The sequence below is a fragment of the Xyrauchen texanus genome, chromosome 25 (assembly GCF_025860055.1).
Source record: "Xyrauchen texanus isolate HMW12.3.18 chromosome 25, RBS_HiC_50CHRs, whole genome shotgun sequence".
NCBI classification, from domain to species: domain Eukaryota; kingdom Metazoa; phylum Chordata; class Actinopteri; order Cypriniformes; family Catostomidae; genus Xyrauchen; species Xyrauchen texanus.
Window position 1 is genome coordinate 24,657,650 of NC_068300.1, and position 27,424 is coordinate 24,685,073.

At 37.3% G+C, this 27,424-nt stretch overlaps 2 protein-coding genes across 2 annotated transcripts; both read right to left on the bottom strand.

Moving 5' to 3' along the window:
• Positions 1-2,702: 2,702 nt before the first annotated feature.
• adnpb (activity-dependent neuroprotector homeobox b) lies at positions 2,703-13,397 on the bottom strand. The gene is made up of 4 exons (XM_052091535.1): positions 13,048-13,397; positions 7,109-7,225; positions 6,698-6,790; positions 2,703-6,607 (listed from the first exon to the last, which is right to left on the bottom strand). The coding sequence occupies exons 2-4, from the start codon at positions 7,214-7,216 to the stop codon at positions 3,773-3,775; spliced, it is 3,036 nt and encodes a 1,011-aa protein (XP_051947495.1). The 5' UTR covers positions 7,217-7,225; positions 13,048-13,397; the 3' UTR covers positions 2,703-3,772.
• A 912-nt stretch (positions 13,398-14,309) lies between these two features.
• dpm1 (dolichyl-phosphate mannosyltransferase subunit 1, catalytic) lies at positions 14,310-23,221 on the bottom strand. Its single transcript, XM_052090701.1, has 9 exons — positions 23,070-23,221; positions 22,754-22,853; positions 22,314-22,347; positions 22,157-22,233; positions 21,954-21,979; positions 21,027-21,122; positions 20,748-20,816; positions 20,538-20,652; positions 14,310-14,899 (listed from the first exon to the last, which is right to left on the bottom strand). Exons 1-9 carry the CDS (start codon positions 23,198-23,200, stop codon positions 14,795-14,797), a joined length of 753 nt encoding a protein of 250 aa, XP_051946661.1. The 5' UTR covers positions 23,201-23,221; the 3' UTR covers positions 14,310-14,794.
• Between the last annotated feature and the right edge of the window lie 4,203 nt (positions 23,222-27,424).

The following is a 27,424-nucleotide window of genomic DNA, read 5'->3' on the forward strand; positions in this document are numbered from 1 at the left end:
GGCCTTGAATGTTTTGTGAAGTCAAATACCTCTATGCCTTCAATGCAGTGCTTGTGCTGTGGGTTTCATTTTCAAGATATTTTATGGTTAGTTGCCAGCTTTTACCCTTAAAGTAACTCCCTCCTCCAAGCCCAACCTTTGGCACTAGTACCTGACTCTCAAGTGCCCTGCATTAGCACTGCCCTGACCATGACCAGGAGACTTCAGCATTTTTCAAATGTAGTCAACATGTTCCCCAAGCCAAGGTTCATGTTTTCATGACAACTACAAAAGCTATATTAGAATTGCATCTTTAAGCCAGGTTCTTTTGAAAATGAACTATAAAAATCACAATGTCCATTACGTATTAGATGATGTATTTATCAGTGTTAATAGTTCAACACCTTTACAGTAGGAGTGTTTAACAACCCCATTCAAGCAATAGCATGTGTGGGTGTTGACTGTGCAGATGTTTACTTGATATCATACTAAAGTATGTGCGGTTTTACACAAATAATACTATTTAAAGTACAGCATTTTTTATCTTATATATTTTATCTGCATAACAATTTGACTGAAAAGTTGCACTGAAAAATTTACATTATTTTGAAATGTGCCTCCTTTGTGCTGTAATGACAACATGAACTCAAGCTGGCATGGACTCCACAAGCTTATGCAAAACCTGATTATCCATGTTATCCCAGCATGATTTGAGAATGTCCCAAATGTGTGTGATTTAATGAAAGAAAGGGAATCTAACCTTTAGATAAAAGCAGTTAGCATGGAGCATGTTTACAAGCAGAGCAATATGCTGTGAACTACCATAAATCAGCTTAATCAAAAACATCGACAATGCATCAAAATGTGCAAGATTAGTAATAATCGGGTTATTCTCAGCTTTTTATGTCAAAATGTAAACAGTCATGCACTCAACACTTGCACACATTGGAGAAACCCATAAGAAGTTATGTTAAAGCCGGCGAAGGTGTTTTCATGCAATGCGAAATCAGGGTAATGTGCAAAATCTACTGTTACCATTGGGTTTATGCTTAAACCGATTATGACCTTACCTTAAAAGGAAAACATGGCATTTACACGGCCACACACATTGTCAGCCTATTAAGCATAATCAGAGTTTTAAAGTCAACTTATGGTTTAAAAAACTCATGGTCAATAATATGATATTATTATAATTTACATCATAACATTTCTTTCCTTTAAATTTTTCAAAATGATACAACTTTGCTTATTTCTAGGTTTAAAATAGATATTCACATTACTGAATCCCAAATTTTCAGTGTGCTCTCAGAATTTTAGACCCCACTAAACATCTCAAAGAGTTTGGAGGCTTGTACTCTGTCCTGTATTATTCTGTAGTCAATGTGTTAATATTCAAGCTATTATATATTATCATTCATCATATTTCAACTGAACATGTGCATGATGTGTGCAGCAATGTTCTGAACCCTAGTGATAAACTCAGGACCCCGTCCTACACTATCCACCGGAAGCAGTGCTGCTGCCCAAAGCTCCTCTCCGACTGCAGAGGGCACTACAGAGTCTCATCCTACCCCTCTAGTCAGACTCAGGTTCCCCCTCCCCCATTATGATACTGCTCTGTGGACAAGCACATCTCACTAGGCCTATTTATGCTTCTCTCCATCGGTACCCCCCTCACCCCTACCAACAAGCATGCACACATTCGCAGCTCTCTTTCTCTCTCAGACTTGCATAATGGGAAAATAGTCATTCTGTGAGGGTGAGAGTGCACTTTTCAGATCTTTCCTCCATTTTGAAACCACCATCATGTAACATTTCCGTTTTTATTGAACCCCACTACAGCATTCTTTGGTTAAATAAAATATGATAAACCTTGAGAACCCATCTCTCCAACACACTGTAATAGAAATATTCAAGGCCACTTGTATTAAATGTTGATTTACATTAATGAGTAGACTGGCCTCAGGGTCAAGGGAGTTCATAAGGATTAAAACAATTTATCTTAACTCTGAATTGCATATAGATCCCTTTAAAAATAAAAATTCTTTTCAGTGCAATAGTGAAGAAAAATCTTTAAAATGACAACTAAAGGAATGGATTAACACACACAATTAGCAAGAGTTAATTTCAGTGAGCTGAGAGCAATCGTGTGTTAAGTTTAAAGACTTCTGTATTGCCAAAATCCAGCTTTGCCCAGACGGAAGTCACATGAATCACCTGCTGCTTAATTAAAACTCCATTCGTAACACCTTATAACACAGAGATAAGCTCACTTTCTACTGGGAAAAATTTGAGTGAAAAAATCATCTCATTTTTACTTCTCATGCCGAGCAAATGATTTAAGGAATAGCTCACCTAAAAATGAAAATTGTTTCACCATTTACTCATCCAAACCTGTTTGGCTTTCCTTCTTCCATGGAACACAAAAGATGATGTTAGGCAGAATGTTAGCCATAGCCATCATTCACTTTCTTGAATGGTGACTGAGGCTGTCATTCTGCCTAACATCTTCTCTTGTGTTCCACAGAAGACAGAAAGTAACACACAGGAATTCTATTGTGTCTGTATTGCGTGGTTCTACAAACTAGGCCAACCTACACAAATGTCACCCCTGACGAGTGCAGTTTGCTGAAAACACGCTAAAACAGTGAAGATGAAAGGTCATAGAGAGGTGGAAAAGTAGAGACTGTGCAGGGTTAGAACCACTGAGAGGACAACACAGCACTTTATTGTTCAGAATGAAAAGGAAAGAAAAAAAAAAAAAAAAAAAAAAAAGAGGAAAAACAATAACTGGAGGTCACAAATTTAAACACAAGGTTAGACTGAAGACAGAATGCTCATTCTGGACCTCATGTTACAACAGCAGTCCATCTGTAGAAGTTTAAGTGAAATCGTTAGAAGAGAAAACAAACAGCATTCAGCAGGGGCTGAACCAAACACAGACTAGTCTACTTATCACAATGATACAGTGGTCAATTTAATGGCCATTTATTGTGAAGTTAGGGCAGTGGATGTATGGAAAGCTGCCCTTAAAGCAAAATACAAGTTTTGTAATGGTAATATATTTATAAAAATACTTAAATTATAAACAAGCAAAACAAAAGCAAGAGATTGTTCTGTTTAATAAGCATTTTTATATTTATATACATATTTTTAGCAAAATGCTATACTTTTGTAAATAAAAGTAAACAAGAAAAAAAGCCACCAAAGCCACATCCATTGTAAATGTGATCCAATGTAGAACATATGACCATTAAGCGTGAGCACAAAAAGTATAGCAAATCTTTTTTTTTTTTTTTTCAATCAGTGAGTACACCTACACATCTCCTTAGGCATATCTAAAAGACTGTACAAATATACACTATCTATTCTATATAACATGAAATTCATGAAAAACTGTGGTGTTCTAATAAACACTCCTTTAGCCATACAACAGTGGCTGAACAAACATTAATAAGTACGTTTCTGGTATATATTAAAGAAACTTAAACTGAAGGCAAATCATGTTCTATTGTTTGGTGCATGTTCAGTGTTGTCTTTCCCTATCCTGAGAGACAGTCAACCCTGAATTCATTCGCAGTCATCTTCATAAGTTCAAAACTGTGAAATATGACTTTTTTGCCTTTTAAATGGCTTTAGGAGTTAAATAAAAAGCATATCCTTATAGCTACTCTCTGTAACCAAGGCCCAGAAGTTCAATGAGGCAGCATTGTTGGTGTATGTCAAAACATAACACAAATGCAAATATATATATATATATATATATGTCCATTTAATTTACCCTGTCCTGAAATCAGACCTGTTGCTTTGTTAAAACAGGCTCTGATTTTGATTGTTCAAGCTTGTTTGTGATATCTGACTGGCACTCACCCATTGGCTGCTTTTTTTCCTCTAACATGTCTTTTGACCCATAACCATTTTTGCTGTGTGAGTCCTCCCTGATATCAGAGTTACTCCCATCCTCTTTGTAATTGACCTCTGGTTCCTCACTGCTAACTGACTGTGTATTTAGCCAAGCATTCTCTTGCTGTTGCACAGCAATGACTTTCACCTCATTATCACTGTCTGAGTCCACAGCAATTGGTTCTGAATTGACAAGTGCTCCAGGTTTTAAGGTGCTCTCGATTGAAGCATTGCAGTGGCTCCCTATGGAGGCCTTTTGACAATTTGAGTAGAATGAGGCTTTAGCAGCAAACCTTGCCAGCGTCGCCTGCTTCTGTTGCAGTTCACCATTGGTTGTAGCTCTTTTCTGAATGTTAATGGCATTGGCAGATCGGCCTATACGATTTCTAGAAGTTCGTCTTTTCGGCTCATGTTTGTTGCCCTCAAAATACCACTTTGAGTCAAAGTTGATGGGATGTTGCAAATGTACAATGTCTTCCATTTTAAATCCTAGTAAGACACGAGTTTGTTGCGTTTCACAATTAAGCATGCATTTCCTTCTTCGATTAGCGAAGTGGCTTGAAATGTCAGATTTCCAAAGCCAGAGACTGGATGCCAGCTTCTCCACCTCTCGGCGAGTGGGATAGGGCTGCATGTTAAAGTACTGAGTGAGGAACGCTTTACGTGCCTCATAGGACTCATTCTCAAGACCTTTTGGGTCCAAGGCAAAGACCACAGGGTCCTCAGGTGACATTGACCTAGCCTGGTCATCTGCAATGACTTTCCTTTTCTTTGGCTCGGTCTGGTCATAGTTTGCTAGACCTGACCTCTTGAGGCCAGCCCCCTGGGCCTGCACAACTCTGGCAGATGGAGCAGGTCGACCATTCTGAGTTTTGCTTACACCGCGGCAGTGCACTAGATGCAATGTGATGGTGGAAGCTGTCATGTTACTAGTATAGACACCAAGGCAATGTATACATTTATAGGTCAACTTCTTCTCTACAGGATGAACCGTTTGTATAACTTGATGCCTCTCACGCAAGTGGTGGGCTAGAGAATCTGAAATAGGTCCCTTGAGAATAGAGAAGCACAAAGGACAAAGTGTTTTCCCTACATCCCTCTTATAGGGAACAGCCGCTTGTGGTGAAGTCTTAGCTGCTATTGCACCCGAGGCATCAGAGGATGTCTTTGAGATTTGTGGCGTAACCTGTTTATGCACATTTGATGATGGCAACGCATTGTTTTGGGCATGGAATGCTACAGATTCTTCAGGGGCATCTCGCATATTATATGTGGTGACAATCAGTTGGACGTTCTTCGGATTGCCCTGCTGAAGTGTAAGGTCAAATGTAAGTGGCGAGTCTGTACGTTGCTCGATGGATTCGTTAGGATGCACCCCTCGCATATGAGTCACCATTTTTTCGACATCATTGAACGTGGCCTTGCAGTGTGGACAGGATAGGCCATGTATCAACATGTGGTTAAGAAGTGTGTCACTAGGTAGGTAACGGTTGCAATACAAGCACTTACTGGTGAAATTGTGGATTTTCATAATGTAGTTGGCCACCGCTGGCACCTTCTCTGCTTTGTGCTCCTTCTCAAAATGTGAACTATATACATTTTCTGGAAAGAGTTCATTGCAGATGGTGCAGATCTTCCATTTCTGAGTATAAGATGTGCCAGTGACAGAGTTGCCTTTCTTGGGGGTAACAGAAGTCACAGTAGTAGCCGCTGCCTGAACTCGTGAGGTCAGTTGAGGAATCTTTAGTACAGATGTGGATGCTGATGTAGAGACGGAACTGCGGAGACTAGCAGAGAGCTGAGTTTTATTTGTTTGAGACTGCTGCGCCATCGATAACGGCACCTGTTTTCCTCCAATGTTCAAAGCTTGGGTAGACCCTGGCTTCAGACCAAATGCCCCTTGTTTCAGGTGAACACTTGACAGGAACCCAGTTGAGTTCAAACTTACTTTTGGAATGACAATTCGACTCAGCTGCTGAGTAGACAAAGGCTGCCCTCCAGCTGCCACTGCCGTTCCCTTTGGCATTATACCAATGATGCCCTTATCCCCCTGAGTTTTAGGAGACACCATTATTACAGGCTTTCCCCGAGGTACCACAACATTAGTATGTCCAATCATGGCAGTAACTTGATAACCAATGCGCTCATGGTCCTCAATGACATGCTGCACAAGTGCTTCATAGGTACGTGGTACAAAGAGGCATCGTTTGCAATGAATGGCTGTGCATGTATTGTGGGCACCAACAGCAATGGTGCTAGAATTAGCATTACTCCCTGTACCGGAGCCTGCTGTCCCATTAGGTGGTGTTGCCTTGTCACTAAGCCTCGCCACGTACGGTGCTGCTACATGTTGGAAATGTTCCCGGTAGATATGCTTGCGCACCACATTGTATAGTGGATCCCTGTAAGTGCATTTCTTACAGTAGTACACTGCCTGCTCAACATTATCACGTGTCTTATCCAGGCGAGCAGCATCCTTCAAGCCAACCCCTACTGCCTGAAGCCCACCAGCATTCTGGCGCACTGCATTGTTCGGCATATGAAACAGTCTGATGTGAGTCTCCAATGTCTTTTTGTTCCCATTGTAAGTGCAATAGGGGCAGTTCAAAAGAATGCGATTTTCAAAATCCTCACTGTGCACATTACGAAAGTGACTCTTGTAGGCTGAGAAAAACTTTGAGGAGAATGTACAACCTGAACAACAGAATGGCTTTGAGCGGTACTCCTGAGAAAACAAAGAAGACAACTGGGTCAGAAAAACTGATGAAAGATTATAAAATTGTTTCCTTAAGTAAGCTTTTTAGGTACTGCTCACTTGTGATTTGGTCATTGAGGGATCCCACATGCAAACATCGTCCCATGACGTGTTCTTAATATAGAACTCATTGGGAATAAATTCTTTATAGTCCTAAAAGGGAAAAGAGGAGCAAATAGTGAGTCTCATTCTAATAATTATGATCAAGGCTACATACAAAGTTAGAATTTCTGCATATTTGTGCATCTGACTAGTGTAAGCATTGTTCTGTAAAAAGAGAAGTGTAGAAACAAAAAAAAAAAAAAAAGAAAACTGTATAAATTGTACATTGCACCCTTAGCTTGTTTCGAAACCATATGACTTTCTTCAGTGGAAAACAAAAGGAGTGTGTTTCCTTTTGTGTTTCATTGGAGTAAATGGTAAATGAAGGTGTTTTTGCCCATGTAGACATTTTACCTTTGTAGTACTTACATCACTGTGCTCCTTACAAAACTCCAAGCCAATGTCACCCAGCACTTTTTTCACATTTTTCCTAGCTTTCCTTAGAATGCTGAGGTTGTTGACTGGGAGTTGAAACATTCTGTCCACCTATAAATAAATTAATCAAATTAATTTGGGCAGGTATACATGCTGCTTGAAATGCAATTATCATGCATTGTCAAGTTATTACCATTATTCATGAATGTTAATTCCATTGATCTTCAGCAGAGAAAATATGTCTGGTTTTGTCTTGCAATAGTTTTAATGACTTTAATAAAATTGTCACAATGTTGTCTATGTATCTCATTGAGTGAGTTTAAAAACATTATGCTTAATAAGCCAACAACATGTAAAGTCATGTAAACATCATGGACTTTTTTGGGGGACATGTCATAAATTGTTTAAAGCAAATCCTGATCAGCACATTTTATCCCATTAACCCGATTTCTCTTTGCATGAAAATGTTGTTACCAGCGTTCTGGCAGCTTATTTAATGTGTGCATGTCGGTTACGTTTTGAAATCAACACCAGGAAAAAAAACGTATGAGTTTTAAAATGAACTGATTTGACAGCTATCTGCACTTTGATGTACATGCAAAAACATTCACTGTAATGTTTCATGTAAAAGCAATGGTCTTGATCACTAAAGCCAGCATCACACAAGCAGACTCCATAGAGGGTGACACATTTGCTGACCGTTATGAGAGATCTTGCTCTCTTCAGTCGGATGTTTGTCATACTTGCTGTTACAAAACTGTAGAGGGGTGACAGCCATAACTCCCCCAACTATCTCTCTCTGATTCCCTGTCATGTGGAGCTCGCCCAAATAACAACAGGAGAACTGCATGAACAAAAAAATTGTAATACGGTGATTTAGGTAGGGCTGGGCGGTATGACCAAAAAATAAATAACTAACAAAATCAGCTAATGTTTGACTCTACTGAAAGACTTTCTTGTGACATTCCACAATAAGTGGTGGTAATGCACCCAAAGCTGGATTGCCAACCCCCATTAAACATCACAAAAAGAAACACTTTATTGCCTGTAACAGCTCTATGGATCATGAAAAATTATTTAACTAAACAATACATGTTTATACATAATACATAATAAACAGAAAAGTCTTGATGTCGGAATTGTTGTGGTGTTCAGTCGATAGTTGTTGTACTGCATTGTCAGTGCGGTCTTGTTCGGTGCACAACGAAATTTAATTTACCAGATAGCTAGCGGCTACCAAGCTTCATTGCCTGTTTCCATGACAGCAGGGCTGACTACTAATTCTTCCTAACAGGCTGATTTCATGATTGTGATTCAGTTAGCTAGTTGAATAACTTTACCGAACTGCTTGCGTTTTTTAGCAACACGTACCTGATCTGATTGTCTAGATGTAGGACATAGGCTAAATATCAAAAACTACTCAAACGCTTATCATTGATATCGATATTGTTTTATCGCCCAGCACTAGATTTAGGATGCGATTCACTGAGTAACTTTACCTTGTGAATATGTGTGATTGTGTATTTCCCCTCAAGGTTTGCCATAGAATGCTTTTGTCCATATGCAGCTTTCAGTGAATTAAGAAATTACATTTAATAAAAACAGGCTGTTGTGCGCTTTCTGATTTCATTAGTCGTTTTAGTGGAGGAGAACCCAAGGATAATTGCTTGATGACAGAATCACTATGGATTACAATCTCCATTTGTACAGATTATATGCGGCTGAGTGTAATCACCTCAGTTCTTCAGTAAAAGAAGCTCATTGGTCACTTAAGAGCCCATCCCTGCAGAGAAAGATTTTTTCTAACACATTTGATGTGCTTTTCCAGGTGATGGAACCATTAACTCAGCAGGGAGTCTCGACGGTCAAGAGAATAATGACCTCCCACTGGCAGAGGCTAATGCGCACTCAATTTCTTACCTACTGCCCGGTGATTATAAAAACTAAGCTTACACCTGAAAATCACTAGAAAAATCCACTAGTGTGGTGCAGGCTTAACGAGAGGCAAAGATCTAAAGAAAATGAGTCAGTCAGCATCTTTTTCTTTGTCCTCATCACAGCCTGCGATAATGAGGTGCATACTGAATAGACTACAAATAAGATAACTTTGTTTTGCCATACAAAATTATTCTCTTATTTTAAAGTGAAAATTATAGCACAAACCAAAAAAATGAACACATCTAACGAAGCTGTGGCTCAGAGAGCCTGTCAGTCTACGTGCATTGTAGATCAGAGCTCTAATGATTAATAAATATCAGAAATTGAGAAATAAAATTGAAAAATCCCACTAAACTTATGACATCACCAAATTTGACTGAACAAATAGTAAACTGCAACCACATATATGAGGTCAGAGATCAACAAAGGTTATATACCTATATGACCAGTCACCAAGGAAAACCTGTGTCAGCTTTTGACCTAACCAATGACAGGCATCACTCTGTATAGCCTTTTTGAACAAAGAGCAGCAGTTTCACTTCAGCACAGAATGGGGGCTCCCTCTCTTTGGTTAGGCATTCCTCATCACCTCATTGACTTTCTCCCATCGTTTCTAGATGGCGCTAGAGGACATTTCTGCCTCCATGTTATATAAGCCTCTCCCAGTTCTGCCTGGCTTTTTTTCCACTCTCTTTTTTGTGCAGTCTTCTGCATTACAGTCCTGGAATGGCGCCTCCTGTTGAGGTAGCATCAGAGGGTAGCGTGTGGAACACAGCTATATCTGCAGTGTCTGCTCTGGGTGGAAGTTATTTTCTGAAGCCCTCACATACAGGTGACTGAGAATATATACATACTGCATATATACACAGGCAAATTGTGACTGATTAAGTAAAAACAAATATATGATGCACATCAGACCTTTCATATTTTAATTTCAAACTGAATTCCAGTCAACTTCAGTCATGACTGTCTCGCTCAATGACCGCCCTAATCAAGTCATTATAGAAAAAACATTAACCCTGTATCAGCATGATAAACAGAGTGGTCTAATTCAAGCATTACAATTTTGGCTTTACTCTGACTTTGAATCATGCTGTGATGATGATTAATGCTGAAATGACATATTCACTGAAATGACAGTAAAAAAAAATCATTATAAATTACAAAGTGAAAAAGCAAATTATGTGGAAATGACAACATACCTGGGTGACACCCGAAACATGTCAAGAAAATGTCCTGATTCTATTTTACTCCATTATAAAAAATAAATAAAACAAAAAACATTATATTTTTCTTATAGAACAAAGTATATTTTTGAGTCAATAAGAATTTTTTACATTGTGACATTAAGTTTATGACAGTTAAACACATTTAACCCCCTAATTCTCATTACTGTAATGTGAAAAAATTATGTTTTTTTATTATAAAGCATTTATAGTTTATACATCATAGTAGGCTTGTATTTGCTCAGTACTGACTTTCATTTTACGCAAGTCCTTTAATTATTCATTTCAAGATTTTTCTTTTCTGTAACAGTAGAAAATTATTTTATTTCGGTAATGAGAATTGGGTGGTAAAATGCCCGTAAGAGCCCTGAAAATAATGTTGTATTATATATTTTTTAATGGCCCTAAATATAAGCTTCCTTCTCATTATGCAAAATATAATTGAATATTTTTGGTATTGATCAGGGGTTAAATATGACCAGTGATATATATATAGCCACGGGTGGGCAGGTGCCACCTATTGGGCATTTAGGCCCACATAATCATTGTCTCGTACACCTATTCCACCAACAGCCAAAAGCTTGCTGGCCTCGAACCATGAATTGCTAATGTCAGAGGCTGTTGAACTGAATAATGTCAGAATTAAAGCTTTCAATACAACAGCAGTTTAAAAATCAAAACCAGGTCGCTCTTATTATAAGGAAGCTATTTACACTGTAAACACCTGATTAAGCGATGAGATGCGCATCCAGTTGACTGTAGTGCAGCGGCTCCTACCACTTTATCTTCCCTGTCTAATAAAATATTTGTTGTCATATATGAGAATCGATTGCTATGAATTGTATTAATTAGCCTATATATTTAAATAACTTCTAACCTGTTCATCAAACCCAGTGGATGTTAAAATACTCACCAAACTCCTAAAACCCTAAACGTGACCCACTTTAGTTTTTATTATAAAATAATGCCAATTACAAATGTCATATCTATGAATTGACTGTGTATTTTATTCGTTATTACTTCCATCCGTTGCATCATCTCTTCCCCACTTTAATGAGGGTAGAGTTGTGGCACAAAATTGGTACATTCCATGGTTAAAATATCCAGTCTTGGTAATTCTTATATTATGATAAAGTCAGTTACTATGTGTTGGGTGTCATGTGAGAATGAACACTTTGGAAATATCATGACAAAGCATGTCAAAGCAGACAGAAATGTCTCATAGTACATAGACTAGTTTTATTGTGATACTGACATGCAATCCATAATACAATCCATTATAAAAATGTAAGGTGGACAATTGGACCCTCCGGTGGCCCATATAATTTTAGGGGTGGGTGTGGTTGTCAAGGTGGGCCAAGACCTCCCTGTGGAGCCAGGCCTAAAATAAATTATTGTACTCAAACACAAATAGTGTTGATGGATATTTTAATATTCTTAAATTAGAAAACCTTTAGTAACTAAATGTCCTAAATACACCCCTGGAAACAATAAGATAAACACGAACAATGTACAAAATTGTATTAAAGCTGAAGTATGTAATTTCTGTGCCACTATCGCCACCGAACAGAATATAAAATATTTTCAAAACAGCTTTCTGAATACACCCCTCGTCTACATTTTTTTCCAAACAATTAAATATTCCCACCCCCAATTGGTGGCGTAACGTTGTTGGGGCGGGTCACTCAAAATAAACAAAGGAATTTTTATAGTGCCACAGAGACACAGCGTTTACAGTTTTTAAGAAAATCAACCTATGAATGGCTTACATACACTTATTTCTGCATATTACGCTAGGATAGAATAAAGTATTTTAACAATGAAAAAGTAACCTACTTCAGCTTTAAATAAATAAATCAAACATTTACAGATCTCATACAATCAATAATATTTATGGCCCACCCACCCAAAAGTTTCTGGCTACACTACTGAATATGACCAGGACATTTTCTTGACAGGTTTTGTGAGAATCACCCACTGACTAGTAGAAAACTCTGACCAGCTGATCAATTAGACATCTCACATTGAAATGTTTACTTTGTGACCAGATGCAGTAAAGTAATGACTGTTTATTATTAGAGAAACTGCACATGCAGAGATAAATATCATTCAAACATGTCGGCATGTAGTTGACGAGTGATTTGTTGCACAGGTGAACTATTAATGAGAAAAATGTCAAAGCAATCAGAGATATAACGGAGTGAGCTGAAGTGAGTGATCTGATTTAAGAGTTTGTGCAGATGATAAAACCACCAACAGACTAGAAGAGTCTGACACTTAACTACCAAATACATTAATATAGACTTTCCTTTTCATCCACGACCAGGTGCAGCAGAGCGTCCAGTCTTATGCTGTACACACACACGCTGGTTTTACTATACGTGTGAGGACATCTCATAGACTTTCATGTATTTTTTAGCAGGCTAAAGATATATTCTATCCCCTACCCCTAAACCTAACCATCATAGAAACAAGTGGACTTCATTGAATTTAAAGATAATCATAATGTAACTGGTTTATGAGCCTTTTTCGCTTGTGAGGACCTTTTAATATATTTGTGTGTATATATATATATATATATATATATATATATATATATAATTATTATTATTTTTACCAAAGACTCGGGTTTTCCCCTCCATATTTCCAATTCGTAATAATATGCGAGTTAGCAGGCTAGCCGGCTCATATTTTATTCTGATTCAATTTCTCTGGTGTGGTTCTCCGTTGACTGCTCCCCTACGTACGATGGGAAGAGATTGTATTTACCTGTCTCGAGCTCCCGCTAACACAAAGCAGCAGCCTGTAATCTCACTTTCCCTCCTCGCGAGTGAGTGCCTCGTCGTCCGCTTCACGGGCGGACACACCACGCCGTAAGAGGGAGCTCGACTCCTGTAACGGGCCGACCCAGAGCTGTCTTTCTGCTGGGGAAGAGCTGCTGCAACTCATGTAGCAGCTCCTGTGGTATGTTTGGGCTCGTGGAGGGGAAAGGGAGTATGAAGCGCCGAGCGCCCGCTGCGTTTTCGACGAAGCACGGTCCTCCCAGACGCACAATGATGATATAATTGAAAGCAATTAACGTAATCCGCCATCCACTTAAACAATACGACCCGGTCCAGTACCCAGTACACTATCAAAATGGCGTGTGAAAAAGGGCGGAAGTGACATATGTGTTTGATTAGCATAAAAAATGCTTTGTGCCTACGGAGGCATTGGGTCAGGGAATTTGTGGTACCCTGTGAACACCAATCAAACATTTACTGGTCATAGAGGGATCTAATTGCTTACCTGAGATTTACAAGGTGTCTCAAAAGGGTGTCTTCTGTGCATATAAGGTTTTATTAAGTGGTCCTGAAATTGGTGTAAACAGCCCCCAGTGTGCAGTTACGCGGAATGAACCCATAGGGGGCGCCACCTCCTGAAACTTGATTGGATAGAGGCGTCTGCGTCAATTCTGCATATGGTATCTACCCCCGCATTGTGTCGGATGTATACAGTGCCTCGGTACAGCGTCGGAGGAGTGTAGGTTCAGGTTGTGGCGCTGTACTGCTCTTTAGTGCAACTCACAGGGACTACTTCTGTATGTGCAGTGCTGGAGTTGCAGAGCAATGGTGATTCCCCCACCCACTGGCCCTTCAGCCCTGGAAATATTCCCCAACCCTGTGGCTCTTGAGCTCTGGAGTTTTTCCCCCACCCGCATGTCCCAGTACTCCCACCTTGACGATGGCTGCATCAAACTCACTCTGATCAATTCTTATATTATGATAAAGTCATTTACTATGTGTTGGGTGTCATGTGAGACTTAACACTTTAAAACCAGACGGAATACTTCCTGTTGGAAATATCATGACAAAGCATGTCAAAGCTGACAGAAATGACTCATAGTACATAGACTAGTTTTCTTGCAATACTGACATGTGAAATACAATCCATTATAAAAGCTCGCTAATTTGATCATAAGCCTAGATTAATTAGTAATATCTAGATTGTAATATACACATACACTGCACAACCAAACCAAATTTGCATTATGAAATGTTTATTTCATACATAGCATCTCTATAGCCACTCATAAAGGTACAACATATTTCTAGAGGGGTTTGAGCCTTTAAAAAAAAAATGCTGATTATCTTGTTAGATATGAATGAAGTTCAATCACTTCTCCAAAACAAAAAAGGGGGAAATGGTGTTAGTTGTCTGCTTTCTTGATTAGAATTACATTTTATAAAAAAAAAAAAAATAAGAAAACTTAATTTGGTCCTTTTTATTAAATTCTGAAAATGTTGCAGACACCCAGACTAATAAGAATATTACGTGGTCAAAGCATATTGATCTACACAAAAGCATCTGCCATTTGTCTGCAGCCTTGTATGCAATCACCAGAATGTAAGAATGATGGGACAATTAATTTGTCATTATTTAAACAACTTATTAAAAGAACAAGAATGCCAACTGCATTGCAACAATTAGAAGCAATGATCATACATCAATAAACAGAACCAAAATAGGTCAAAGTTCATGTTGTGGCAAAAAGAGTGAGCAATCCTTTCAGGAAGGAGACAATTTCGTTCCCTCCCAATTTGGATTCCCCATAAACACGGTCCACAAATGAAATAGGAACCTATGTGAGAAACAGATAAGACACATTTTCAGCAATGCATAAGAAAAAGTACTCTGCAAGTTGAAACAAATGAAAAACTGAAAAAAAAAAACTTATATGTATCCATGTATAAATGTAATAAAAGTGAAATAGTATAAAATTAATAGTAATTATTAAATTACAGTCTTATGTAATTAAACATTAAAACTAATTATAAACCATCTAAATGTAATGTGTAATAATAGAGTATATACACTAAATAGTAATAATGTAATAACAATCTTATTATTATGTAATTAAATATAAGAAAAATCTAAATCAGGGGTTCTCAACGGGGCGGTACCGTTCAAAGGATGCCAGGGGATGCTAAGAGCAAATTAGTAAAGAGGGGGGCATTCGTTTTCAAAGGGGGGCATTTATCAAATCTATCGTCAAGGTCCTTTTTGCATTAAAAATGTATCTAGACTTGGAAGTATATTAGTTGGTTCTCAATTATACAGGTTGGTATGCATTTCTACAGCAACACACCTGAAGTATCTGGTTTAACAGCGTCAAATACACAGGCGGAGGCACAACCTTGGCTAATGCACCTGTATGGCTGATGTAAAATATATTAACAATATTACTTTTATTATTAGTTTCTTATTTTATCTGCTTGAAAAGGTTTAGGTCTCACATTCATGACACATACACCTGCTGAATTTATTAACAAAACTTTAAAATTGAAATTGCATTGAGGAAATTAAGTAAATAACACAAATATGGAGTTTTGTGTTTTTCATAATTTTTTCTGGGTAAAAACGTCTCCACTGGGTGTCATCAAAAAAAGGTTGAGAACCACTGATCTCAATGTAATTAATTTTTTCTTTCCTTTTTAATGCCATGCCAGCTTCTATGACTATTTTTATGGCGAGAGCCAGTTTAGTTATTCAAGATTAAAACTAAAAAAAAAGGTGTTTAGGATGAATTTTTTATAAAAACCGTAAAAAAAAAATTTGGATTTACTTTGTTAAAAACCTTTTCAAAAGTGTCAACAGAAAGAAAAAAAAAACTGGTTCCTCAAGTGTGTAGAAGCGTTACAGTACATCTGTGTATATTGGGATATGTTGTGGGAACACTGCTCTTATATCCAGGAATTGTTGGTAATACTCATTTTGATTTTTGGTTTCTCATTAAATCCAAATGGATTTTGGGCTTTTTGAGATCCCATGGGGGTATTTCACAAAAATGTGTCTGCTCCAGAATGTTAATTGACTTTCATATTCTCTAGACAGGTTTTTATACGTTGGCAAAATGGTCGAATGTGACTTGGTTTTCTTTCATATAGTATTGAATGTTAAGTTGAGAAAACTGCTGGATTTTCTTTATTTGTTTTCAGTTTGGTTGCATATTGTAGGGCCAGCTTTAGACATCTGATTTCCAAGGAAGGTTCATTGGCTTCCACATATAAACTTTGAATTGGTGGTGTTCTGTATGCTCCTAAGGCCAGTCAAATACCTTGGTGGTGAACAGTATCTGAAAGTCGTATATATGATCTCCTGGCTAATACATAAATGATGCTTCCATAGTCCAGTTTTGAGCGAATCAAGGTTCTGTACAGATTCGTAAGAGCTGAACTGTCTGCTCCCCATTTGGTTTTGGATAAAACCTTTAAATATAGCTTTAAAACATGTATTTTTCAATAATTTAATATGAGGGATAAAAGACAGCTTACTATCAAAGTTGATACCAAGGAACCTGTTCTCTTTAACGACTGATGGGGACTCGATCCATAAACAACGCTGGTTCATTGTGCAACGAACTGAGATGACAAATGCATACAGACAGTTATTGTTTGTTAGAACTTGAAACAATTCTGAGTTGACCAGTAGTGCATTTTGTTTATCTTCAGTTGGATATTTCGCTCGATATTATGCATGTACTTGCTTCTGTAACAAATATAGATGTCGTCTACATATAAACTACAACGAACATCAGAACCAATGATTTTCGCAATGTTGTCTAATACTAAAGAGAGTTACTGATAGAATACTACCTTGAGGTACTCCCGAGTTCTTGTTTATGTAGATTAGACAAGGTGTTTGCTATCTTTACTCTAAAAAGTCTGTTCGCTAAAAAATTATCAATGAAGATTGGCAGGTGACCTCTAAAAAGAGCCAAAGTCAATGTTCTCTTTTTCTTGTTGAGCATGAAATATTCAAAAAACAGGAAGACAATTCTCAATAGATGAATTGCTTTAAAAAGTTTTTGCTAGAATGTTTGCAATTTCTTGTTTTGACGTCAGGAGGGTACCGTGCTGATGGAAGTACTTGTCAAGTTGGAAACAAATCTTCTCCAGCTTTCCTTTTTAACTTCATTTATGAATCTTCTTGCTCGTGCTCTACTCATCTTGACCTTGATAAGATTTTCAGTCATGTTTAGGGTGTCTAAAGAAAAGTCTTTCAGCTTTTTTCCTCGCTTTTATGGTTTCCTTACATTTATTATCAAACCATGGAAGTTGCCTACGTTTCATATTTAAAGATCTTCTTGGGGGGAACTAGGTAGCTCAGTAGTAATGACGCTGGCTACCACCCCTAGAGTTCGCAAGTTAGAAACCCAGGGAGTGCTGAGTGACTCCAGCCAAGTCTCCTAAGCAACTAAATTAGCCCAGTTGGGGCACGTGGCGAGTTGTGCACAGATGCCACGGTGGATGGCGCGAAGCCTCCACATGTCCTTTATCTCCGCAGTAACGCGCTCAGCAAGCCATGTGATAAGATGCGCGGGTTGATGGTCTCAGATACGGAGGCAGCTGAGATTCGTCCTCCGCCATCCAGATTGAAGCATGTCACTACGCCACCACAAGGACTAAGAGCACATTGGAAATTGGGCATTCCAAATTGGGAGAAAAAAGGAGAGGAAAAAAAGATGTTCTTGGGACTGTATCATTAGCTATAGTTATAAGTGTTTTAGTAAATTCTGCATTGCATCAGGGCTGTTTTCTGGAAACTGTGCAAACCTCTCATAACAGAGGGTTTGAAACTGAAACCAATTAGCTTTTTTAATTTGCCATCTTTGTACATTTGTTTCTTCACCTCTTCCTTTGATGGTTACAAAAATTGGGAAGTGGTCACTACCACAGAGGTCATGCCAGACTGTCCATGATAGGTCCAAGTACAATCCAGGCGTTGTTAAGTCGATCACAGAGTATGTTCCATGTCCCAGGTGGAAGTAGGTATTTGATCCATTATTTAGAAGGCATAAAGTATGGTTATCTATAAAATCTTCAATCTTCTTACCTTTTGTATAGCAATAATTGCTGCCCCACAGAAATTGTGACTATTAAAATCACCTAAATTCACATAATATGAGAATAAAGCGTGGTGGGAGCGGAGCAGCAAGGTGATCTAGGTCCGTGTGTCAAGTTTGAGTTTGGAGGAATGTAGATGGAAATGGCTGTGATGGTTTTCTTCAGAGTCAGTCGTACTGCTGTCACCTCTAGGTTGCTTTTAATATTTATATGTCTATGGATCACATCATTTCTTATAAAACTGGCTGTACCACCAGAAGCCCACTTGTCATTGGGACCAAAGGTATTATAAATTGTGACATTTTTCAAAGAGAGAGTACAATCTGATGGTAATTGTGTTTCCTGAAGACATATGGCTATAGGATTGGTGATTGCAATTAAATGTTGTAGCTCTGTAACTTTAGCCCTGATACCACAACAGTTCCATTGGATGATAACATTCTCCATTACCTGTTAGGAAGAATAGGAACAGTTGGCCTGATTCTGCCTTTAGGGGACAGACTTCTACGATGATGTTCTCTCTCTTTCATTTCCACATCTCTAGTTTGCCTGGTCTTTGAAGTTTCACCCTGAGGAGCTTTTGGTTGTGAAGAGCTTGCCTTTCTATTGTTTTTATTTGCTTTTTGGTTCTCTGTTATTGAGCTCTGATTGGACTGAATGTCATTTAGAAAAGTTTCACTCTGAGATCCTGTATTCTTCATCTTTGGGGGAGTATTACTAGAATATAAAGTTTGGGGTTTATCTTTGTGCATCCAGGTAATATCTGTCTGGCAGTCTATTGTTCTCACAGCTTTTTATTGCAGCAGAGGTGAAGGTTTTATTCAGAGTAAACACAGGGACAGCAGCCAACATTTTCTTTGCTTCAAGATAACTGATTGTCATATTACATCTGATCTTCTGTATTTCTTTTTCTTTGATCCACATGGGACACTGTTGTTATGCAGCTGGGGGGTCACCCGAGCAGTTACAACATTTAGGTGGTTTTTCACAACCTTCTTTGTCGTGGCCCTCCTCCATACAGTTGCAATAGATATGTTTGTTGTTGCAGCCATTGGATCTGTGTCCATACCATTGACAGTTGAAACACTGCAGAGGGTTGGGTACACAAATAGGTCCACCGGAACACTTAGTTATCCAATTACATTTTTTTCTGGAAATAGCAGTTTATTAAAACTGTTTGTTCAATCTTCTCTCTTGATTATTATTCTATTAACATTCGTTACTCCTTGAGTCTTGAGCTCATGCGTTATTTCTTCTTCATCCACGTCGTCCAGCTCTCTAATGCGGATTACTCCTTCACTGTAATTCAGAGTTGGATGAGGGAAAGTCTTTATCTGTACTCCAGCATGCTGGCATGTAGTAGGTTTTCAGCATTGGCCATTTTACTGCACTCCACAAGAAATTGACCAGAACAAAGGTCAAATTTTCTCACTTCTTTTACTGTACAAGCAATTCCTGCAATACCCTTTTGTGATAAATTTTGGCAAGTCATTATTGTTCGGTATAGAGGCACAGTTGTATTTTCAGTGTCCAAGTCCAAAACATTTTTTTTTGAGAAGTGTTTTGTAGCCATGTTTTAGGTTTTCAGTTTCATCATCTCTGCTCCCATCCACCTTGGAGCCCAAAAGAGAGGGATGCATAGCACCGTGGATCTCCAGCAGATTATGCATCAGGGATACAGAGATGATATACTCAAGCAAACTGAGCAACATGTTGCTCAATTTACTTGATTTACACTTAGCCAATGCAGATTGGGAGTCTGAGAAATATATGATGTTCAGTTATCCTACATAGAGCAGTCCTAGGGCTTGACCAGCTGATTGATTGGATCGAGCCATTCCAACCTCCCGCCTAGGTGAAGTAGGAGCCACCGACACGGGTCGCAACTCATGGCAAACTAGTTATCGCTTTTCCTATTTCTTATATTATTAAAGAGGTAAAAAAGGGATCTAATAAACTCTGGGTTCTTGCAGAGTGGTGGAAAAACCTTTATAGTTTTGACCCTAGCAAGTAGGGCTTGAGGGTTGTTCTCTCTTGCCCAAGGAGAAGACCCTAGAACTACAGAAGTAAGGAGCACGCCACTGTTCCTTTCACAGGCTACCGTCATAAAGATGGGTCCCGTGCAGTACCTGGCTAAATAGTAATTATTTAATACCAGTCTTATTATTATGTCATTAAATATTTAAACAAATTCTAAATAATCTAAATGTATTAAGTGAAATAATTGTTTAGACTTAATAGTAATAACATAATAACAGTCTTACTATTATGTAATTAAATATTTGAACTAATTCTAAATAACCTAAACTAATCTAACTTTTTTTGGTAACAAAACATTTAAAGAAAAATGCAGAATGAGGGAAGTGTGCTGACCTCCCCAATTGTATAGCCCAGTTGTCTAGCACGGACAATCATCTCCATCTGGAAAACATAGCCTTTTGACACACACTGCTCTACCAGCTTTTCAAGAACTTCCTTTTTATAGAGCCTGAAACACATAACAGAATATAACACATGACAGGAAACAGTAATCTAACAATTTGATAAAAAAAAAAACGAATTAATTTATTGACATACACTTACCTAAAACTTCCTGTGAGATCAGATGCTCCAGGTCTGAGTAGCACTTGTGTGATAAAGTTTGCTCCTCGACTACAAGAAAAACTATTATTTAGTTGATTCAAACAAAATAATCTAGAGCCATAAAATCTATTCTACACAATTAAAGATTCATTTTAATAATTTTAATGAGATCACTAACTATTTGTGCCTGTCAAAATAACCATGTCTGCATACATGACAGCAATTAAATGTAAATAAATCATAAACAGTTTATAGTTGAAAGCTGCGTCAATAGTATACCTGATTAGCTTCCTACGCAGATCCCATCCATACACACCACCATCTCCACTGTACCTTGTGCCAGACACCAGGTCATATCCACCCTCTTTCTGTTTTCTGACAGTTCACAAATTCATATAAATTGCTGGTATTGAATCTGATATTGTGAAAAAATTATTCCAAAGCAAAACTAGGCTCAACCAAATGAAAAGTGCAGACAGAAAATTCTCTTAACCCTATAAAGCCATACGTATACTATTTGATACATGATTTTTCATTCATGCCCACCACAACAAAAAGCACAGCTTTGAAAATACTGGCATATAATTTTCATAATATGTTTTTTTAGTGTGAACAGATATTTATATGTAATTGTATATATGCAGCCCACTCTTATCATTTTAAATTACAAGCCATTATGACATATTTTTTAAGTTTCGCTTTATTTTTTATGTATTTTTTTATCCCCTTTTCTCCTAATTTGGAATGCCCAATTCCCACTACCAAGTAGGTCCTCATGGTGGCATGGGTACTCATCTCAATCCGGGTGGTGGAGGACAAGTCTCAGTTGCCTCAGCTTCCGAGACAGTCAATGTGCACATCTTATAATGTGGCTCGCTGTGCATGACAACGTGGAGACTCACTGCATGTGGAGACTCATGCTAGTCTCCGCGATCCACGCACAATTTACCATGCACCACATTGAGAGCGAGAACCACTAATCGTGACCACGAGGAGGTTGCGCCATGTGACTCTACCCTCCCTAGCAACCGGGCCAATTTGGTTGCTTAGGAGACCTGGCTGGAGTCACTCAGCACACCCTGGATTCGAACTCGTGACTCCAGGGGTGGTAGTCAGCATCAATATTCGCTGAGCTACCAGGCACCCCTGTCAGTCTTTATAGGGTTAATATCAGCAGCATGAGGTAATGGAAATGAAGCGACTTACTTGATGAATTGTGGGATAAACTTGGGCTGTGATTAGGAAAAAATATTCAGATTATGTACACAAATGTTTCCCCGAAGATTTCAGTTATTGAAAGCGGGTACAAATCATTCATTTTTAATTTCCAAAAAACTAACAAATATCAATCAATAATTTAATCAATCAAAATAATAATGAAAAAAGAATGTTGTTCAAAAGCAACTTACATGATGTGAGAGATCTGCATCCATAATGATAACAAAGTTTCCTGTAGCATGCTTAATTCCGTGGATGTACGCTGTTCCTGAAATTACATTAACATGTCAGTCATGCAACTCCTTTTGTTCAAAAGAGGACTAAACAAACAAATATGAGCCAACTTACCCAAACCAAGTTTTTGTGCTCTCGGTCTCAAGAGCTTAAAAAAAAAAGATGATAAATTTCATTATTTCCATTCACATGCAAGGTGCATCATGATCATATTTGCATGATTTGGGTCACTTATTAGCTCATATTACAACTCATAAGTTCAATGTGTAAGTGCGAGACAACAGTTAAACAAGTTTCGATCGACATGGGCGTATGGATGACATCATTTCCAAGTAAATTTAAAGTAAAATTTATGTGGAAGGTGCTGTACAATTGAACTGACCAAATTAAGACCAATATTATATAATAACAAAATGTAAAATATTTGAAAAATATGTTAAAAGCTCCATTCAAACATTTATGCTTTTCAACAACATTAGGGACACGACTGCACAATTCTTAATGCAATGAGCTGTTAATCAATCGGCATGTGTGTATTATTCCGGCCAACTCACAATTTTGTCAGCTCCGTAGATCTTCTGCAGCTGCTCGGCGATCTGTAGTGTTCCGTCTGGACTGCCATCATCAATGACAATGATCTCATAGTTGTAGCCACTACGTTACAAGACAGAACATTTTATTTTCATGGTGATTTCTATTGAGATGCCATAATTTCTGAACACAGATGAACACCCCACACAAATATCTAATATTCTAAAACATATTGACTCCAATGGTTGAGTGATTATGCTGTGAGTGACAGCTCATCATTAGAAATAACTGACACACAGCTTAACTATTCCCATTGACTACTTATAACAACGTGATTACCTCTCGCCAAAGTATTTAACCAGCAACCATATAATCAATGGTAGGTTTTCTCGTTCATTGTAGGTTGGAAGCAACACAGAATATTTGTCAGACTGTTCCCGAGTCTTCGCATTACCTCTCCGGCTCGCCATGTTGGCGTCTCCAACGTCAAAATAAACACCGGATGTTTACCTAAAAACGTTGTCCGTGGAAATCAGTAGCACCGTCATTTGGTTCCGCAGTAGATAACGAGAAATAACTGAGCAAAGGATTTTAAATTATCCATCTAAATTATTTGCCAAAACAAGGACTATAAGTGGACAATATATTGCAAAATTATCCTCATAACGTTTAATTCGTCATAAAATCCTGAAAAGCCAAATACTTTTTAAAAGTTTCCATTTGAAGGGAAGTTGTGTTCAAATTGAAGCGCAATGCTTTGAAATATGAATGTTGGATCCACCGGATCCAACATACGGATGTTGAGGTCACAAATATAAAGGTCTGTTTGATCCTTTAATATAGTAAAGGTGCTGAATGCAATCATTTTCTTAATAAAGACATGAAAAGCGATGAAAGCCCAAATTTTTTACAATATTTGTTTTTAAAAGATACATGTAGGCTATTTGTAAAGTTCACACAGTACAAATGGTAAATGTTCTGTACTTCTATAGCGCCTTTTAAAAGCGGATACAAAAGCGTGTCCCATTCACCCATTCACACACACACACTCATACACTAATGACGCATTATGTACAAGACAAACACTGAGTCTGCATTGCTATTTGCCTGTTTCAGACATCTGATCTCTCTTTTTCGTGCTGTCTCAAAGAAAATATTAATTTAATTAGAATTTCTTTTCATCATTGATGTATATGTGAAATTACATGACTCTGTCGGCTGGCTATAGTAAAAAGAAAATACACAAAATTATTTACTGCCCTTAAATTGACCCTCATTGTTTTTTCCTCCCAGGACAATCTTCATTCACAATATTTTCTTCAAGAATCCTAACGCTGCTCTTTTCCATACAAACAGTTCATATTGACCACTGCTGTCAAAGTCCAAAGAGAGAGAAAAAATCCTTATAAAAATACCATAAAAGTAGTCCATACTTAGCTGTTGTATGGCCCCAGAAAGCTTGGAATATTGTGCACTTGTCATATGAACTACTGTTAGGCCTATGATTGTCTTTATACTGAACGTTAATAATGCTTTATAGTATTTGTCATTTTTTAAGCTTGACAGATCCTGATCACTATAAACTGTTATTCTATGGAATAGAGCTGCTTAAAATATAAAATGTTATTTTCCAAGAAAAAAAAAAACATTTGGGGTTTGAACAACATAAAGGTGAGTAAATGAGTGCTTGAACTATTTATTTAACTGGTGGCTCTTTTTTGAGCACAGGTCTGACAAGGACCTAAAAGTAAAATGGTTTATTTTAAAACAAGACTCTTAAGAGATGCTGTACAAAATTTAGAATTAATTAGAGACAAAGAAAATTACTGAGAAAATCTTTAATTGATTTTTAATTATTAACTAATAATATTAGCATTAAGAATATATGACACTGTCCTCGCCAAACCTAAAAGCATCATAGTAGTCACAATTCACAGATCTCATCATGTTCTAGTTCTGATCTGGGTGAAAACGCTCTACTTTGGTTTTTTTTATAGATAATTTTCTTAAAATAGAATTTTATAAAAAGCTACTTCAAAAGCCTGCCAGATTATTACATTCATTCAGTTCCTTCATGCATATATCCACACATTTGCTCTTTGTTTTAAGATTAGCTGAAAACTGTTAATGTTTTCACATTCACATTTATTAATGACATCCGAATCACGTACTACATATTTTCAATTTAAAACAGCGAATTTCTCCAAATGGTGAATAGTTTGCCCCCTTGGAAATGATAGTCGGTCAGTACAACATTTTGATCATAAAACAGTTGTCAAATATTGCATGTTTAGTTGTATATTTATATATGTATATTTTTAGCATTTTATATTTAGCATTATCCCTTATTTTAAAACTTTAAAAGTGGCAACCCTATCAGTATAACCTTATTAAAGCTGTTTTATTCTACATGGAGAGGCACATGGGGGCTGCCATGATAGAATCACATGACCAACCAAATACTTAATCTCTGTAACTGTCCTTTTATTTGACACTGTCACTCATTGATTAAAGTAATCATGGCTGACTGTGAACACTACATTTCTACGATGGCGTCTGAAACTGAAAACTATTGATTTTAAATGATTTAAAAGCATCCAAGCCGCTGTGTCAATTCCAAGATGACACAAAGACAAAAGTTACTGAGTGCACCTTTAATTAATTCTGCTACTTTGTATAAATATCTTGGGATTTTAGTTGATAATAGTCTTTCTTTTCAGCCCCATATTCATCAATGTACAAAAAAACTGAAGCTGAAACTGGGATTTTATTTCAGAAATAAGGCTTTCTTTTCTTTTGAGGCTAAAAGTTGGTGTTAGCCAACTTTTTGTCTATGCTGGACTATGGCGATATTTTATATATGAATGCTTCTGCCCAGTGTTTGAAATTAATTGACACCCTTTACCATGGTGCATTGAGGTTTATTCTAAACTGCAAAACTGTTACTCATCATTGCACTTTTAGGGAAGCCCTGAACCACAAGGTGGAAAAAAATAATTCTCAATTCCTTCCTGAGCCCAAGTCAAATATAATTTTTATATATAATGTATGTTCTCTTTTCAAAATGTTTTTTCTCTCTTCAAAAAAATAAAATAAATTCTTTCTCTTCAAAAAAAATTCTGTCTCCAAAAAAAAATTGTTTTCGCTCTTCAAAATAATTTTTTCTCTCTTAAAAAAAAAAATAAATGCATGCAGTACCAAACTTGGCCACCGGGTGCCACTATCAGTAAACATGTAATCTAATGCTTTTAATGATTTCTCTGTTACTTTATACATGAATAATACATTTATTATTTATTTAAAAGGGTTCGCAAACCTTAATCAAGACAAAATCAGGTTACATATGTTTGATACGGCATTCGTTGTCGTGCAACAACTGGAGTTATTTTTTTGTGAAATTGTTGGTCTTTGGAAGCAGAGTGTATTGAGGAAAACATGGGGAAATTATTATTATGGCTGTCCTTTTGAAGTATTAGGGGTACATCTGGTAATGTTAATGCATTATACTGCTAAAAATCTCTTTAATGTTCCACAGAAGAAAGTCACATGGGCTAGGAACAGTGAGTAAATTATGAAAATTGTTATCTCTGCGTGAACTATACCTTTAAGTATAAAATCTCTATTTCTTTTTATTTATTCATTATTTATATTCATTATATTTCAGTGAATCCGTATTCATTCACTGGCACAGCATGGATATAACAGATCTCAGGAGAGACACATTTTTCAATTTTGAATAGTTCAATTTCATTCAATTTTTATACAAAAACAAAAGGCCAATTGGCTTAGAATAAACATAAAATACAACAGACAGCATACCTGCATATATAGAAAAGTTAATTAATATAATATCACAGTGTGCAGTATTTCATATTGACATGTACGGCTATTACAAAATATTGCTTATTTCTTATGTAAAAATACTTTGTACAAAAATCAGCAAGTAAGGGATCAAGATACTGGAAGGGGAAGTATTGAAAGTAATAAGCCTTCAACAATATACATTTAAAACACATTTAGTGCATTAAATACAATAAAATACATAAAATATTAGAAACATTCTCAGTGCGGATTTTAGCTATTGTTTAGTAACACTAGATTCTCATCTGGAAATGTCTAACTCTATTAAATGGAGTCTGCATGTGTTGTGACCTCCTCAGCTTTCAAGCAGAACATCAGAGCAGCACAAAATCCGTTCCACACAAGAATCTACTGTTGTCTTGTAGCAGCAGATTAGGTTGAAAACTGGGTAGTGTAGACAGGGGTCAGGGATGATCAGTGCTTTGGTGATCTCAGGATGTGTTTGTAACAGAGATCAGTTATCACTTGAAGAAAATAAAGTCAAAAGAGTCAATTAACAGACTCACTACTGAAAGTCAACCTCTGGCAGAATCGCTTTATCTGTTACTTCCCACAATGTCTTTCCACAAAGTCTGGAGCGGGAGATGATTCTGCCAGCACTGAAATAACATCCAATAACTATTCACTGACTTTGCAACTCAAGGCTGGTATCCAAGGTATGGATCCTCTGTAAGTTGAGAAAAACATCAGAAGTAATTTTATCCACATATCAAAAGGGAGCTCACATATTTTAGCATGATGGTCAAAATGAAAAGGGATTCTGTATTTACCTGCTGCTCCTCGATAACACCCACTGCTGTCACAAACACCAGAAGGGCCAATTTCTCCTTGTT

Coding starts and splice junctions, on each gene's coding strand:
- adnpb (XM_052091535.1), bottom strand. CDS start 7,216: ATGTTTCAACTCCCAGTCAACAACCTCAGCATTCTAAGGAAAGCTAGG. Junction 6,791..7,108: donor TTTGTAAGGAGCACAGTGAT/GTAAGTACTACA, acceptor TTTCCCTTTTAG/GACTATAAAGAATTTATTCC. Junction 6,608..6,697: donor CCTCAATGACCAAATCACAA/GTGAGCAGTACC, acceptor TTGTTTTCTCAG/GAGTACCGCTCAAAGCCATT.
- dpm1 (XM_052090701.1), bottom strand. CDS start 23,200: ATGGCGAGCCGGAGAGGTAATGCGAAGACTCGGGAACAGTCTGACAAA. Junction 21,980..22,156: donor ATGCAGATCTCTCACATCAT/GTAAGTTGCTTT, acceptor TCCTAATCACAG/CCCAAGTTTATCCCACAATT. Junction 21,123..21,953: donor TTTATCCCACAATTCATCAA/GTAAGTCGCTTC, acceptor GTGAACTGTCAG/AAAACAGAAAGAGGGTGGAT.